The sequence below is a fragment of the Coturnix japonica genome, chromosome 15 (genome assembly GCF_054131305.1).
Source record: "Coturnix japonica strain WE chromosome 15, WE-NBRP24, whole genome shotgun sequence".
Lineage (NCBI taxonomy): Eukaryota > Metazoa > Chordata > Aves > Galliformes > Phasianidae > Coturnix > Coturnix japonica.
In genome coordinates this window covers 16,092,814-16,108,036 of record NC_140677.1, presented here as the reverse complement: position 1 = coordinate 16,108,036, position 15,223 = coordinate 16,092,814, and the positions used below count along the sequence as shown (strand labels likewise).

Below are 15,223 nucleotides of genomic sequence, written 5' to 3'. Positions count from 1 at the left end.
TCCGTCCCCACTCCCATGGTGCTTTGGGCGCTCACCGCCCCATCATGCCCCGCGCGCTGCCCCTCCCCTCTCATAGCGGCGGCCCAAGATGGCGGACACAATGAGGAGGAGCCGCCGCGCCGCGGCCTGAGCGGGCCCAGCCCCGCCGCTCCCCGCTTTACCGTGCCCACACGCAGCCTGTCGCCTTTTCCCGTCCTCTGTTGAGCCTCACTGAGCCGCCAGGCCCCGCTTTATTTTATCTCGCCCCCTTTTTTCTCCTTTGGGCCTGCTTTGATTTTCCCGGCCCTCTCGGCGGCCCCGCCCGCCCCGCTTTGAGCGCGGCCGCCTGTGAGAGCGGCCCGTCCCGTCGGTATGAAGCTGACGGACAACGTCCTGCGGAGCTTCCGCGTGGCCAAAGTGTTCCGCGAGAACTCGGACAAGATCAACTGCTTCGACTTCAGCCCCAACGGCGAGACCGTTATCTCCAGCAGCGACGACGATTCCATCGTGTTGTACGACTGCCAGGAGGGCAAGTGAGTGTGTGAGGCCTGGGGGTGGGAGCAGTGAGGGGCTGGGGGGTGTTGAGCGTTGTTTGGTCCCATTGGTTGCCCGAGGGGAGATATCTTTATAGCGAGACACACACAGCTTAAGGATCGCATCCTGCTAGTTCCGAGCATACAAACTGGCTTTTTCCCCTCACTAAAACACAAGTAATTGCTGTGAGCAGCGCTGCTAAGCAGCAGGATTCGACCATTCCATAAATAAAATGCGAACATAGCGCGTTGTCTACTTGCCGTAACTTAAAATAGCTTGGGGGTATGCTGATAAAACCCCATTCCCGAGTGGGGTTTAGTTGTGTTCTGTGTTTTTCTCCAGTATGGGACTGGGAAAATGTTCTTTAAAAGAGTTGACGGGCACTGGCACAGCTGCATGGGGAGCTGTTGGGGGTCACTCTCCATGGAGATGTTCCAGAACTATGGGGATGTGGTACTGAGGGATGAGGTCAGATGGGAGTGGGTGCATGGTGATGCTCTCAGAGGGCTTTTCCAACTGCAATGATACTGTGTTCCTATTTTAATCTGTAAATCTGGCTTGAAATATATGTGGTTTGCTTGTCTTTATGAGCTAGCAGTGTGTCCATATGGCCAAGAAGGCCAAAGGCATTGTGGCTTGTATCAGAAATAGTGTTGCTAGCAGAAATAGGGAACAAATCGTCCCTCTGTAGTCAGCACTGATAAGGCTGTACCTCGAGTACTGGGTTTAGTTTTGGGACCACGGAGGTCCTGGAGCGTGTTCAGAGAAGGACAGCTTGGCTGGTGAGGGGTCTGGAGCACAAGTCTTATGAGGAGCAGTTGAGGGAGCTGGGATTGTTCAATCTGCAGAAGAGGAGGCTCAGGGGAGACCTTATCACTCTATAACTACATGAAGGGAGGTCGTAGTGAGCTGGGGGTTGGCCTCTTTTGTGTAACTGGTGATGGGATTAGAGGAAAAGGACTCAAGTTGCTGCAGGGGAGGTTAAGGCTGGAGTGGTCAGGCCGTGGAATGAGCTGCCCAGGGAGGTGGTGAAGTCACCAACCCTGGAGGTGTTCAAGAAACATTGAAGGACACGATTTAGAGAGAACTATTGGTGATGGGTGGATGGTTGGACTGGATGATCTTATAGGTCTTCCCATCTTTGGTGATTCTGTGATTCTGCAGTATATATTTGGAATGTTTTTAAGCATCACGTACGTACAGAAAGTGAAAGGAAAACCCGTGTATCTGCTGTAGGATGGAGAATTAAAATGACAGGATAATAATGAGGGGAGAGAAAGAGAAATTGTTCTGCTGTCCAGTGTGTCTGTGTAGCCCTGTTGCTTTTTCAGGCAGACTAAGGTATCATTCTCAGTGTATTTGGAAGACTGCATCCTGCATATACTCTTCATTTTGTAGACTACTTATCATATGTTAGGCTTCTGTTTAGTTAGCTTATATTTCAAGTGAGACTTGTTACTCTTCCCACTCTGATACCGCAGACTTCTGCTTGAAGTGAATTTGTGTTCATTTTTATAAGAGCAGGTAACATTACGTGGCTGGTGTCTGCTCTGGATTGCATTCTTGATTGTGGTTATGCGCAGCAGCAGAAGGGATGAGTGATGTTCATGCAGACTTTATTGATTGCTCTTACCCTTTCAATCCTGTAGAGAATCGTTTGATGGGTTGGGAGACATTTGGCCCTTCCATCACCATTTCTGGCTGATACTGATGTGTGCTTTACAGTGAGGTTTGCTTTAACCTACGGTAAGTGTAGAAAATTGATGGCTTTCTGCTGCAGCTCTATGGGGCAGGCTGCTTTCACCAAGGTAGCCCATGTTTCAGGATCTGTGTTTAGTTATACTCTAGGCATGCACTCACCTAGTTCGCTTTGCTGCTTCAAATAAGCCACACCAATGTAGGAACTGTGTAACCACTGCCATGGAAGTGAACATCAGGCTGTAGGTATCGGGGCAGTTTGGCAGTCTGTGGGACTTCAGCTGGAGGCTCGTGGCTGTGCATCTGCAGCCCTGGTGTGATGCAAAGATGGCTTAGCAGGGGTTCCGCTTGTATCTTAGTGTGTAGCAATTGTGTTTTATTTATACAAATCAAGAGGTGATGGAGCTGGATTCTTGCTTAGCCATGGTGTTCACCAGATGTTTGGTGACTCTGGTTCTGGGTGATGGTTTTACCAGCAGGAACTGTAGTAGTACCAGCCTTGCCTGTTCTGTTTCTTTATAGCAGATTAGACTGTTGCTTTGTGCTTTGCTTTGATTTGCAGGTGAGCTGGCTAGATTGCCAATCTAGTGCATGAAGGGACCAGCTGTTGCTTGTATCGGCTTATATATTCACCTTTCTTACTACATGTCTACATGTAGTCATGGTATTATTGACTTTCTGAGCATGCATTGGTATGTGTAGGTATTCTTTACTACAGTATGGAAGATCCCTTCACACCCAAGCTGTTTTGTAGGTACTCAGCATCATAACTGAGGTGGCTACAAATAATAGGTTACAGAGTTTAGTTATCTAGACTTAAATTCTGTACTTGAAAGTGTGTTATATGTGTTCCATTTTCAGTTTGTAGCTCCTTTGCATCAGTGAAAATCTTGGAAGCGATGTAAAAATCGACTGGAAGGAACTGAGGAAGAATCTGTTGGGATTTGGTGCAAGTGGTAGAAGTGGGGGTGGGCTTTGAATTATTTGTGCTGTATTGACTTTCAGTTAATGGAAGCTTCTCTCCTGCAGGCTCACTTGAAGTAAAGTCATGTGGCTTCTGCTGTTCAAGACTTGATCTTTAAGATCAATGTCTGCTTTTGTTCTGATAGGAAACATCTCCAGCTCCTGCTCTTGTTTGGGTGTGTCGCTTTGGAGCTGAACAACACAAGGAAGCAATTGAGTGTTTTAGACATACCTTGTCTGAGGGTGTAGTCTGGTGAACTGCTCTTTGGCAGCAGCATTGGTTTAAACTGCTCCTGTTGTTTTGTTTCTGTTTGTGTGCTGTTGCCTTCCATTTGTAATAATAAGGTATTTTGTGGGACTGGAATAGAAGTAACTCCCTAAAGAGACTGCATAATTTCTTATGTTGATATCAGTACCCATTTGGGTCCATTGCCCTGCTCAGAAACCACTGTGCTGCTTCAGCTGAAGAAGAAAGAGGAAGGAGAAACCTTGTGCCTCTTTTCGCTTCTGCTACTGCAGAAAGATACACTTACACCGCTGCTTCTACAGTTCCTTTGCAATTCAACTACTGCAGGATACTGCTCGCTTACCAGACCCTTAACAACCAGTTCTGTGTGTCTTTGCTCTCTAGAATGTCTCTGATATTGTCACATAACGTTACACTTGAGTGTCATGCTTTAATTAATATAGGATCTGAGTATAGTTCTCCAGCAGTTTGAGAGTCCCTGTGTTACCATTGCTTCCTTATAGCACTGTTATGTATTTGTCTTAATACCAGGAAGACAATCTGAATGAGATCTCTGAGGTTTTGAGATAGCATAGGACAAAAAGATAGAATCTAAAACATGTGGCAAATGGATTAGAAATGGATTTTGGCAAGGTACTGATGAGGCAGTGCTGCTTGGCATTAAAGGCTTCTTATTCTAGCTTCCCCAGCTCTTCACATAGACACTGTAGGGAAAATGAATGTTGGAAAGAGACTAATAAGTGAATTTTGTTGGCATTGTAGGGAACTCAAGCATAGGGATGGTCTAGGAGATAGTACTGAGGTACTTGTTTGAAAATGAAATACAAACGCTTTTCTTTCATTGCATAAAAACATCTGACTCCTTGAAACGATCTCATAATATGGTAATTAAAAGAGGCACTGCTAATGGGCTCAGTTTCACTTAGAGCTTTGTGGCATTGAGGGCAATTATTTCTGCTTCCTTCTAACAGACCAAAGAGAACGCTGTACAGTAAGAAGTATGGAGTGGACCTCATCAGATACACACACGCAGCCAACACAGTCGTGTACAGCTCCAACAAGATAGATGGTAAGTGATCTGCTGTAGTTCAGCGTTTTTGTTCCACATGCATTTGAAGTGATGTGCCTGGGTAAACAGCAGGGCTGGCAAAAATTTGCAGCAGCTTTTAGGTGGTGAGTGTGCTGCCACGGGGGATTTGATGTTCAGCTCTAACGCACAGCTTAGTGAAGTTCTCTCAAGCGTGCTGTTGTGAGGTGTGTAGGTGCTGTTAGTGAGATGAACTTTCACTTCTTGACCCTGGGGAGTTCAAGAAGAATAAAAGCTCACAGTTCATTTTGTTGTTTGATACCACTGTAATCAGTTACCCTCTGTGCCTTGTGTTCTTCTTGTGAAATGAGGAAGAAGGAGAATGCAGCAGAAAGTGGGCTAAATGCCTGATACACTGGCAAAGGAAGGGAATGTTCTGCAGCAGAGATGACACAGAGCTTAGGTGACTTGGCAAACCACCAGCCACACCTGGATGAGGTTGCAGAGCTCTTCTGAGATAAGCTTTGTTTCTGTTCATTAGCCCCACTGCTTTTTTTCTGTGCAGTAGGCATATGTAGAAAATTGGTTTCCATGCTGTTTCTCCCACAGTCACTATCTGCAATAGCCACATTCTTCAAATCAATAACACTGAAGGGCTTTCTAGACCTTCACAACAATCAATGAAAGGATTTGAATTTAATTTAAAAGTCCGGTTTAGGATAAAGAATACAGAATAGATGGCTAATCCTTCCGTAGGGCACTGCTTCTTCCCAAGGCTGGAAAAGTTACAGTCCATTGGTTCTGAGCAGTTTGTGTCAGTGTTGTTGGTAATGTCTGACAGGAGTTCTTCATTGACTTTGTCTATTAGCACAGCTCTGCTTAAATTGGTTCTGACATTGAGTTTGTAAACTCATTGATTTCTGAGATAGTAGGTTTGCTTTTTCCATGGCAGATGCAGAGCTTAAAGGTGGACATGCTGGTGTTTCACGTGTGCTAGGTTGTCAATAGACTTAAGAGAATATGAATCTGGAGCAGGTGGAAGTTAAAAGAGTCAGGAAGTCAAGTTAAACTAGAGCAAGCCAGGCCTGAATGTGTAGAAATAAGGAAGTTAGTGATGGAATAGGTTCTGGTGATGTTAAAGGATTATGAGTGGGAATGGAAGCACTTGCCTCTTCAGTCTATTTCACAACCAACTTGTCCTTTGTGGAATTTGCTCTGTAGAAGCTCTGGCTTGGCTGTTATTTTAGTTTATAATTAATAATTGAACATTTTAAATGCTGCTATAATGACTAATCCATGAGGTTTAGTCAGACCAACAGTGCTATAGAAGTCCACATATTCTGTAGCAGGTAATGTGTGTACTCCTGGGCAAGGTGTGTGGTAACCCTTCATGCAACAACCCAGGAACGTACTGGGGTGCTATCTCTCACTCCCCAGTGTTGGACTTGCCACCAATCTGTTTATTTCTGAAGATTTCCTCAAGACCTTGGGATGTAGCTCCTCTTGCCTGATTCCAGGCTGAGGTAGTAGTTTGTACAGTTTGAGGGTCTATGATACCACCCGGTACAGGAGATAACTGTACAGGCCACTGCCTTGCCTGGGACAGAGCTCTGCCAACAAGGACCGCAGGATTATTTGCAAAGACGGATGTATTCTGCAAGAACACTTGGGATCTCAGGTAATGACCATTCTCACAGGAAAAACCAGAGAGTCCCAGTCAGTATGGGATGTGCTGCTGGTTTTAGGGATCTTCAATTTAGACAGTCACCTGAGATCATGTAAAGCCATTCAGAGCGGTGTGTCACCAGCACTGTGTTTCCTGCTTGATCAAGTCAGCCTTAATTTTACTGCCAAATACCAGAGGGTGGTTCAGAACTCTGATCTCCGACAGAAATGGTAACTCAGTTGTTTTTCCCACAGAGCCCAAATTTTGCATGATAATCTTTTCTAAAAGCCCCAAATGCTGTAGCTCTTGATTATTAAAATACTCCCTGTGTACTGCATCCCTTTGACTCTTGTTCTTCTGAGTTTTCCTTTGGTTTCTTGGAGCTTCAGCAGTCTTCATTATTACAGCAGTATGGAGTCACACAGCACTGTATGGAGCAGGGGCACCAGGCCAGTCTTTTCCATCTAGCAATAGCTTAAACTGGTTCCCCTCAGAGAGTGTTAAAAGTAATTTGGATGGTGCTATTTTGTTAGTCCTCCCATTTGAAAGCTGCTTTCAGATGTCAGAGGTCTGGCTTTTTGCTTCTCATGTTTCATTGCTGAAGTGCATCTGCATATAAAGGTTAAAAAAGAAATTACTTCTGTGCTCTAATAAATCAGCAAATTGCTTCCTCTTAGAAAGATTGATTTTAATCTTGGTTGAAAGCCTCAACTCTGCCTTCCGAAATTCCGGGTACTTCTGGCCTTTACTCAATAAAATTACAAATTGATAAATGCTTTAACGCTGCTCTCATTTAATTTGTTTTCAATGGTCTTGTCGTGGCCTTGAAGTTCATGTTTTATCTCCTCTCTGGGTAAATTCACACATTTTTCCCTTTAAAATATTCAGACTGCAGGTCTGTTGCTTGACTTCCTCTTCTGCAGTGGAAACAAAGTTGCTATATGTCTGTTTTTAGCTTGATTCAGTTTCAGGTCTGACTTGAACTCAGTTGACCAGGCTTGCTCACTGCATCAATATTGTTGTGGGGAACAAGTCCAGTGTGTGTCAGATCTTAAGATAATGTTCAGTTCATGGTGTGATAAAGCTGATGGTTTGTTTATGGTTTCAGATACAATCCGATACCTCTCTCTGCATGACAACAAATACATTCGGTATTTTCCTGGGCACACCAAAAGGTAAGATGTGCATTAGGGGCATTTCAGGAGAGACTGAGATGGTGTTTGTGGTGAACCTGAGTTGTGTTACACTCCATTCAGTCCTGTTATTATTATTTAGCTTTGTAAAACTGTTGAGTAGTGGCCTTGTATGCAAACTGATGAAGTAGGAGTTACTTCATCAACTCCTTCTGCCTGTCTTTGATGCATATTATCTTCCGTGTTGCAGAGTGGTTGCCCTTTCAATGTCTCCAGTGGATGATACTTTTATTTCTGGATCCCTTGATAAAACTATTCGACTCTGGGATCTTCGCTCTCCAAATTGCCAGGTAAGATATCAAATTAATGCCTATAATCATGTGTTCCATTTTCTGTTAGAAGGACACAAAATGGACATTTGCTTGCTATAAAAGAAAAGTGCCGTTGCTGGATTAGTATTAACACCTTCTTGGGGATCTGAAGGAGTCTTGATCAAGAAGTCTCATCTCAAAAAGTCTCTTAATTATTTCAATTAAGCATGTCACGTTGTGTAACCCCTCTTGCTTCCACTTATGTCTGTGTATTGGAGAAGCACTGGGAAGAGCAAGATTCACCACAGCTGATAAAACATCAGGCTTCTACCCTATGCAGAAAGTGGATGAAAAAATAGATGATGTAAAGTATCATAGTAGCCATATGGTCTGTTTACTCCTTCCATTGCCTTTATTGTTCATCAGACCTGGTTATGAGCGGATGCAGCTTCCTAAAAGCAAAGAAAAGCCCTATCATTTTTATTTACTTGTTTTGATAGAGTAGTTTTCTGTGTTTTGGGGTTGTTTTGTTTTGCTTTTAGTGAAAATAAGCTTAGATAGAGTGAAACAAGGTACCCAAACTGACAAGAAGACTGGGAGTAAATCTCCACCTGAGCTGTTTCATCCCTGGCAGTGTGCTCTCATCTCAATGGGGCTGCATGTAAGAAGGCTGCCTTCTGATTTCAGGTGATACAGCTGAAAATGGAACAGGAAATGAAAGGTTACATTTTCACTAAATAGAACTCTCTGCCCTAGAAGGAAGCTTAATCTTGAAGTTGTAGCAAATACTAAGGTTGTAATTTCAGTGACAGTGATGTGACACCAAAGTTTCGAGCTGTAAGAATAATAATACCAGGAGCTGTAACTGGAAAAAGCTGCAGGCAGCAAATGCTATGAAACAGGTTGAGGAGCTGTTGCTTGTAATTTTCACTTTGCCCATGAGGTGGCAGCCGTAGCAGCTGAAACATTATGGAACCGAGGATTTCCTGATCGAGTATGATTGAGTATCAACTAACTTGCTGCTTAGTCTTCAGGGAAAAGGTGACCTAAACTAGGAAAAAAATAATAAAGGCTACTGAGGGACAGTATAATCCTGAATGTAGAAGCTTAACTGTATTTCTGATTTAATCAAAGATGTGTTCTTATTGATGAACAGTTGCATAAAAGCATTTGGCTGATGCACTGACTTGCCAGTCAGTATACAAAAATCATACATCATATTCACTTTCATCAGATTATCTCAAGTCTTTTCTAGTGTCAGTTGAGGAAAAATTCACTCTAAGACATAAAGATGCTCTGATGACATCTGGAAAGTTTGAGTTGCAATGGAAAGTTCTGCAGTGGTGTTTACCAGAACTGTTTCTGTTCGCTTCAAAAATAGCTTTTTTCCCCCCCTCTTCACAGCCATAATTGGTAGCAAATGGCTGTCAATTCCAGCAGCACTGTTTTGCTGCCTCTTGTGAGTGCTAATAGTTACAACATCCTCTCTCCTCTCCTTACTTTCTGAGTAAATAACAGCTGTAATGAGATCTCAGTGTGTTCCAGTGTAAACTTTGTCATTGCAGCAAACTGGAAGCTCTGTGTGATGATCTGAAGTAGACAAGTTGTTTTTGAGAGGCTGACTTAGAAATGTGATAAAATGTCAGTATTCATAACAAATTCAGCCTATATGCTTCTGACCTGCTTACAGTGGGCTCTTAGGGTGGTGGTGGAAGAAATCTGAGCATCACCTCATCAAAAGGTGGACATCCTCTGTTTTTAGGGCTTAATGCATCTCCAGGGGAAACCAGTGTGTTCTTTTGACCCCGAAGGATTGATTTTTGCTGCTGGAGTCAATTCTGAAATGGTGAAGCTTTATGATCTCCGCTCTTTTGACAAGGTAAGTCACCCTTACTTTGTTTCTTAGACTTTTTAGCATGCAAGAAGTAACACAAACTCAGTGCTCAGAGGCTGGGTTTGTTCGCTCCAGCTTGCTCTCTGGAGTGCCTCTGCTTGGCACCCGTGGAGGTTTTGCATGCTGTGTATCTGATGGACAGTATGTGCTGTCAACAGTTCCCAAAGTCCACCCTCAAACATTTGTGGGAGTTGATTTCCACAAACTTCAACCTGTTCCAATTTCATGTTCAGGGGTTCTGTTGTTGTTTTTCTTGCTGCTTAATCTGAAAGAACACTGGGAAAAGTGGAGCCAAGATCTTCAGAAGGGATGGAAATTTCTAAGAAAATCATAACACTCAGATGCCAGCAACACAGGCTCAGGCTTTCTGTAACTTCAATTAGCAGCTTTCTTTGAAAATTCAAGCTCCAGCATTTCTTTAAATTTATTTCTACTGTTAGATGTAGTAGAGTAAGGAAAAAACAGTACTGAAATCCTCTATTTGTGGCTCGTTCAGCTTTAGAAACTGTGGATTCATATTTCAGGCCTAAAGATTTTCTCTTAATAAATCTCAAACCTTTTCTTAGCAAAGGTTAAAAGCAGAGTCTTGTTATCAGCAATGCATCATGCTTCTCCTTTTCCTTTGAAGGGGCCATTTGCTACGTTTAAGATGCAGTATGACCGCACATGTGAGTGGACAGGCCTGAAGTTCAGTAATGATGGCAAACTCATCCTTATATCAACTAATGGAGGATTCATTCGATTGATTGATGCCTTTAAAGGAGCTGTCCTGCATACATTTGGGGTGAGCATGGTGCCTGTGTTACCTGCTTGGCATTTAAGTCATAAAATGGCTTGGGTTGGAAGGAACTTTAAAGATATGCTGGCTTGGGGTATCACAAAATCTGGTATCCTTCCTGCCGCTCTGTGGTGTCGTAGGGGGGGCTCTACCCTTTGTGAGATTACTGAGTGCACTGCTACATCTTCTCTTTTGTGCCATAGGGATATAACAATAGTAAGGCTGTCACGCTGGAGGCATCATTCACACCAGACTCTCAGTTCATCATGATAGGTAAGATACTCTCCTCACAAGAAACTTCAGTGCTTTATGTTTTTTAGGACTCCAATTAGTGTTGGGAAGTTGAGCTATAAAAATGTTCAGCCTCCAGCTTCAGAGATCACCTCGCAAATAACAATGTTTGCAAAATGCCATTTTAAAGTGAAAAACCTGTCCTGTTTGCAGGAACGTGGGCAGTTGATGTCTCCAGTGAAGCTTCTGGTATTTGGCTTAGGTTACTGAGACCTTCACTGGGGGGAAGCCTTTGATTAGTTTGCATACCTAATGACACACTTACCTAGTTCTGTGCCTGAAATGAGCACTTGTGGACAGTGATTCCTGCACACTCAGCTTTTGGTCTCATGTACATGAGTGCAAGCTGGCAGTGGTCTTTGCTCCTCACTTGGTTGGTTTCAGCTCTCCTCTTCAGATGGGTGATGGTGGTGGTTCATCTCTTTGACAGAACAGTGTTGCACTGCGTTGGGTCTCCATGGTGCAAAGACACAAACCATCTGTTTGGATGCAAATGTGTGAACCATAGCCATGCTTTGTAAACGCTGTAGTGATGCTTTTGAAAACTTAAAAGTTAAGCTGAGAAGAGGAGGTGTGCTTGTTCCTTTGGTTCACAGACAGATTGAACTTTACTTTTCCTGTTGGCCTCCCCAGTGTATGTTCTGTGTTTTCTTTTCCACTCCTGCCTGCAGGTTCAGAGGATGGCAAGATTCATGTTTGGAACGGGGAAAGCGGGATGAAAGTGGCAGTACTGGATGGGAAACACACAGGCCCTATAACCTGTCTGCAGTTCAACCCCAAATTCATGACTTTCGCTAGTGCGTGTTCAAATATGGTAAGAAAATGGCTGAACTTCCTCCTAGTTCTGTGATGCACTCACCCTTTTGGAAAGGAATCTGAGAAGGCTCTGTGGTGCCAGTGGGCATTTCCTTGGGCTTTCTGAGAGGCAGGCCTCTATTAAACTTTTATCACACCTCAACAGTCAGGTAGTTGCATGAGGCAACGAGTACTGGCAGGAAAACTTTTGAACACATGCGTGAAGGTGGAGCAGTGATTGAATGTGCAAGCAGAAGTGTGAATTTCTTTGGCTGCTGCACACAGCTGGTGTTTTCATTCTGCATAAGGCTGGCTTGTTCTGAAGAATGTGCAGTGCAAACCACAGCAGGATAAGAAAGGGTTTCAGCTCCTGGGAGGGTGTTATTGCCTCTTCTGCTTACGGAAAGGAGCCATGAGCAGCTCCTGTCTTGTGCTGTAGGATATTTGCATTCTGCTCAGTAACAGATGTTCTTTCTTCTCTTGTAGGCCTTCTGGTTGCCGACGATTGATGACTAATTCCTACACTGCAGCTACTGTCAGATGACTTTCCATACAGCTAACAGCAGCGTATTTTTTTGCAAGGATAGTATTGGAATTGCCTACATCTTCTAGACTCTGATCCCATTCCTGTATATGTTTCCATATGTCTTACCTTATTGGCTGCATCCCTCTCCAAGGACTCCTTCACTTGACCTTCTAGCATGTTCAGAAGTGACATACAACACCTCCTTACCTTGCAGACCATGCCCAGCAGGCTTCAGCTGACGTTGGAACTGGCAAAGTATTATGAAAGCTGGGGAGTCTGCTTTATTTACCGAATGCTCGTGGCAGTTTTTAAGCTGTAATTTTATATTCTCCTTCTTTAAGTGCATAATTCAATTGATGTTCCAAGGTGGAACGTGCAGTTCCTTCCCACAAGTGCATGTTTTTCACATCTGGGATCTCCTATTTCACTGCAGTCCACGGATGGAAATTACTACTGTGCCAAATGTGAACACTGACAGCTTTCAACTCAAAGAGCAGATGCTGGAGTTTCTTGCAGTTGAACACATGCTGAAAGAGTGGGTGACTGTACATTTACAACACGATTCCTATCATCCTTTTTTGGCAATTTAGTGTGCAACAAACCATGCACATCTTTTGACACTGCCAGAGCTTTAGGAAGCCTCCCTGCTGTTTGCTCTGCCAGCATCCCAAAGGGTGCACACAGTGTTGAAGTCTGGTCTGTGTCCCAAGCAATAAAGGAGTCTGTCAACAGGAAGATGGGGAAACCAAACTGGGACTGAAAGCACAGTCTGCCTCTGTATCTTCCTTATGTATCATCTTGGCTGATTTTGTAAATATTTTGGGGGGCAGTGGGAATGGGCCATATTTTTTTACTTTTAGATATTAAAAAAACGTGATGTGGGACAGTGTTGTGGGATGTCAAAGCTGTTCACTTTCAGCAGTGCAGTTTTCCCCTCCTGGTTTGTAAGTAAGCTCTGTTAAGTGCTCCCCAGCCTGGGGTTAGACCTGTATCGCTTGGTTGATGCAACAATATGCACAGTTGGTTTGTGATTTCATGATACAGTTGTTCTTGGGTGTACAGGTTTGCAGCAGCAGCAACCCGAAAAGAGCGATGCTTGCACTGAAAGTAAAGCTTAACATGCTCTTGCTGGTTTCATTCTGCTGTAGCCCTGCTCCAAGGACCACCCCCACAGAGATGGGAAGGACTTGCTCTCCTACTCCAGTGGGGCTTGCTGGCAATTTATACGGTCTTCAAGCTTGGTTCCAGGTTCTTTCTCTTGTCATAATGTGTTGATTAGATACATCCAGTGGTAGGCCGTGATGGGCTCAGAGTAAATGTGGCCTTGATTGTATTCTTACCTTTCTAAATGTGCTTGGTGTTACATGCTGGGCCGCGGCCTTGAAAGTCTGTTCTTTCCTTCTGAATGTAAAATGCTGGCAAGGTGAAAAACACCTATGGGCATTTTCTCTGTGCACTCCAGTATCAGTCCATACTGGAAAACAGTCGCTCGAGCATTTTACCTTTTGTCTAGTGGAGTATTACAGCAGGGCTCTTCCCAGCTGTGGAGCCCTATATGTAACTCAGAGCCCGTCTCCTCCACAAGTAGAACAGCTTCTTCCATTTTGCTTTTCCTTGCTTTTATTTTCTTACAGCCTTTATCAAATGGAAATGAGCTGCGCAAAGAACTTGGGATTTGGAACAGGCGTTTCTTCACTGCTGGTTCCTTTAAAGCAGCACTGCCTGCTGAGCTGCAGCTTTTGCCTCTGACATTCATCAGGAGGACTGCTGTGCGTGAGGCAGCCTGAGAAGCTCAATGTTTGATGCTGTTGCTTTCTGCTTAAGCTCAGTGGCTTGCCTCTGCTAACGTTACCACGCGTGTTTTGAGCCATTTCTCGTGTCATCCACTGTGATGTGAGTGTGCCTGTCCTCCAGTGGAGGAGCGAAGGGAGCAGCAGACCAACGCTTCTGATTTCACCAAACCTTTCTGCTGTTAGAGCTGCAGTTGAGACATTCATACTACTACACCAGCATCCCTCTTCCCAGTGAGTACTGTCCCACCAGCACCTATAAACGCCCAGGAGGAAGGGAGGTGGATATCTCAGACCTCACGCTCCGACTGGCTTTTCACCACCACCTCTTATGCTCGGTGTTGTTGCATTTCAGGCTGCTCGGTGCTATTTTACCTTTTTCACTGTTTCTGTAAGCAGCCTTCTGCAGTGGTTTGTAACATACAGCTCCTTGGGGTCTGTGGCACGTTTTAACAGTCTGCTTTTACATTCAGTAGCAAATGGTTTTAAAGTCTGTTGCCTTAGCAAATGGAAACCCACCTGGGGTTGTTTTTCCTGTTCTTTTTAATAAGGAGGCATTTGGAAGTCTGTTGTTCTGAAAATGTTCTTTGTTGACGTGGCTCCTGTGCTTATCTAAAAACGGTTATTCAGTTCTCTTGTGCTTGCAGTGTTGTAGATCTTTGTGCATTGCAGCGTGAAATGCTTTCTAAAAGAAGAAAAAGAGGACCAAAGCAGCAGTCTAGAAGGACGCGTCCATTGAGAGTATCAGTGGAATTGTGGGGTGAGATGAACTCACAAGGTTTGTGCCCGACAGAGCACTAAGGCTCAGTTCAAACCAGAATGCTTTCCCAGGGCCAGCTACTGCCTGCATGGTGGCAAAGCCATCTTTATGGCTTGGTATAGCAGCAGATGCTTTCAGTTTGCCTTTAAAAGAAGGAAATGTGCTCAGTAGTGTTAAGAAATGTTGGTATCCTGTGCTCCTGGAAGATCAGGTGAAGAAAGGTCTTAGCTTCCAGCTCCTACGTCTTTTAAAATTAGAAGACTGAGTGCCCCAGTGGGAAACGTACCTCATTAAAAAGCAGCACTCTGACCTAACAGTGGCCAAACTTACATAAAGCTGAGTAGGAAACAGCATTCTGCACCCCACTGCCCACACTGGAGATCTCTTAGATCAGCCCTTTGTTCTTTGGGATGAAATAAAGGTGAAGGGAAAGCAAGACGTGATGGCCCCGCTCCTCAATAACGCTGTTGGCTGAGCTCACCTGTATGGACTGTGGTGTTGACTTTATGAGGCTCCCACATGCTGGGTTAATGTCCCAGCTCCTGGTCTGGGGAACATGGAAGCATGGAAGTGAATGAATGTGGAAGCAGCAGCGTATCTCCCTCCAGTGTTGCTTCTGCCTGTATTTGCACTTTAAGAGTCTCCACCTTGTTTTTGGGTCCAGGCTTAGGATCCTGTTGAGAAAAAGCTGCTCTCTTCGGTTATGAGCTGGTTTTGTGACTTTTACTCCTAGGCGGTACCTGCAGATGGGTGTAAATACGTGAATGTGGAGAACTCAGTTATTGTGGCTGTTAACAATAAATATTTTGTAGACAGATCGCCGAGTGCTGT

At 44.2% G+C, this 15,223-nt stretch overlaps 1 protein-coding gene across 1 annotated transcript; it reads left to right on the top strand.

Moving 5' to 3' along the window:
- Window positions 1-72: 72 nt before the first annotated feature.
- WDR82 (WD repeat domain 82) lies at window positions 73-15,209 on the top strand. The gene is made up of 9 exons (XM_015874620.2): window positions 73-512; window positions 4,393-4,490; window positions 7,223-7,289; window positions 7,498-7,597; window positions 9,321-9,437; window positions 10,081-10,236; window positions 10,434-10,503; window positions 11,193-11,335; window positions 11,803-15,209. The coding sequence occupies exons 1-9, from the start codon at window positions 352-354 to the stop codon at window positions 11,830-11,832; spliced, it is 942 nt and encodes a 313-aa protein (XP_015730106.1). The 5' UTR covers window positions 73-351; the 3' UTR covers window positions 11,833-15,209.
- Window positions 15,210-15,223: the final 14 nt, after the last annotated feature.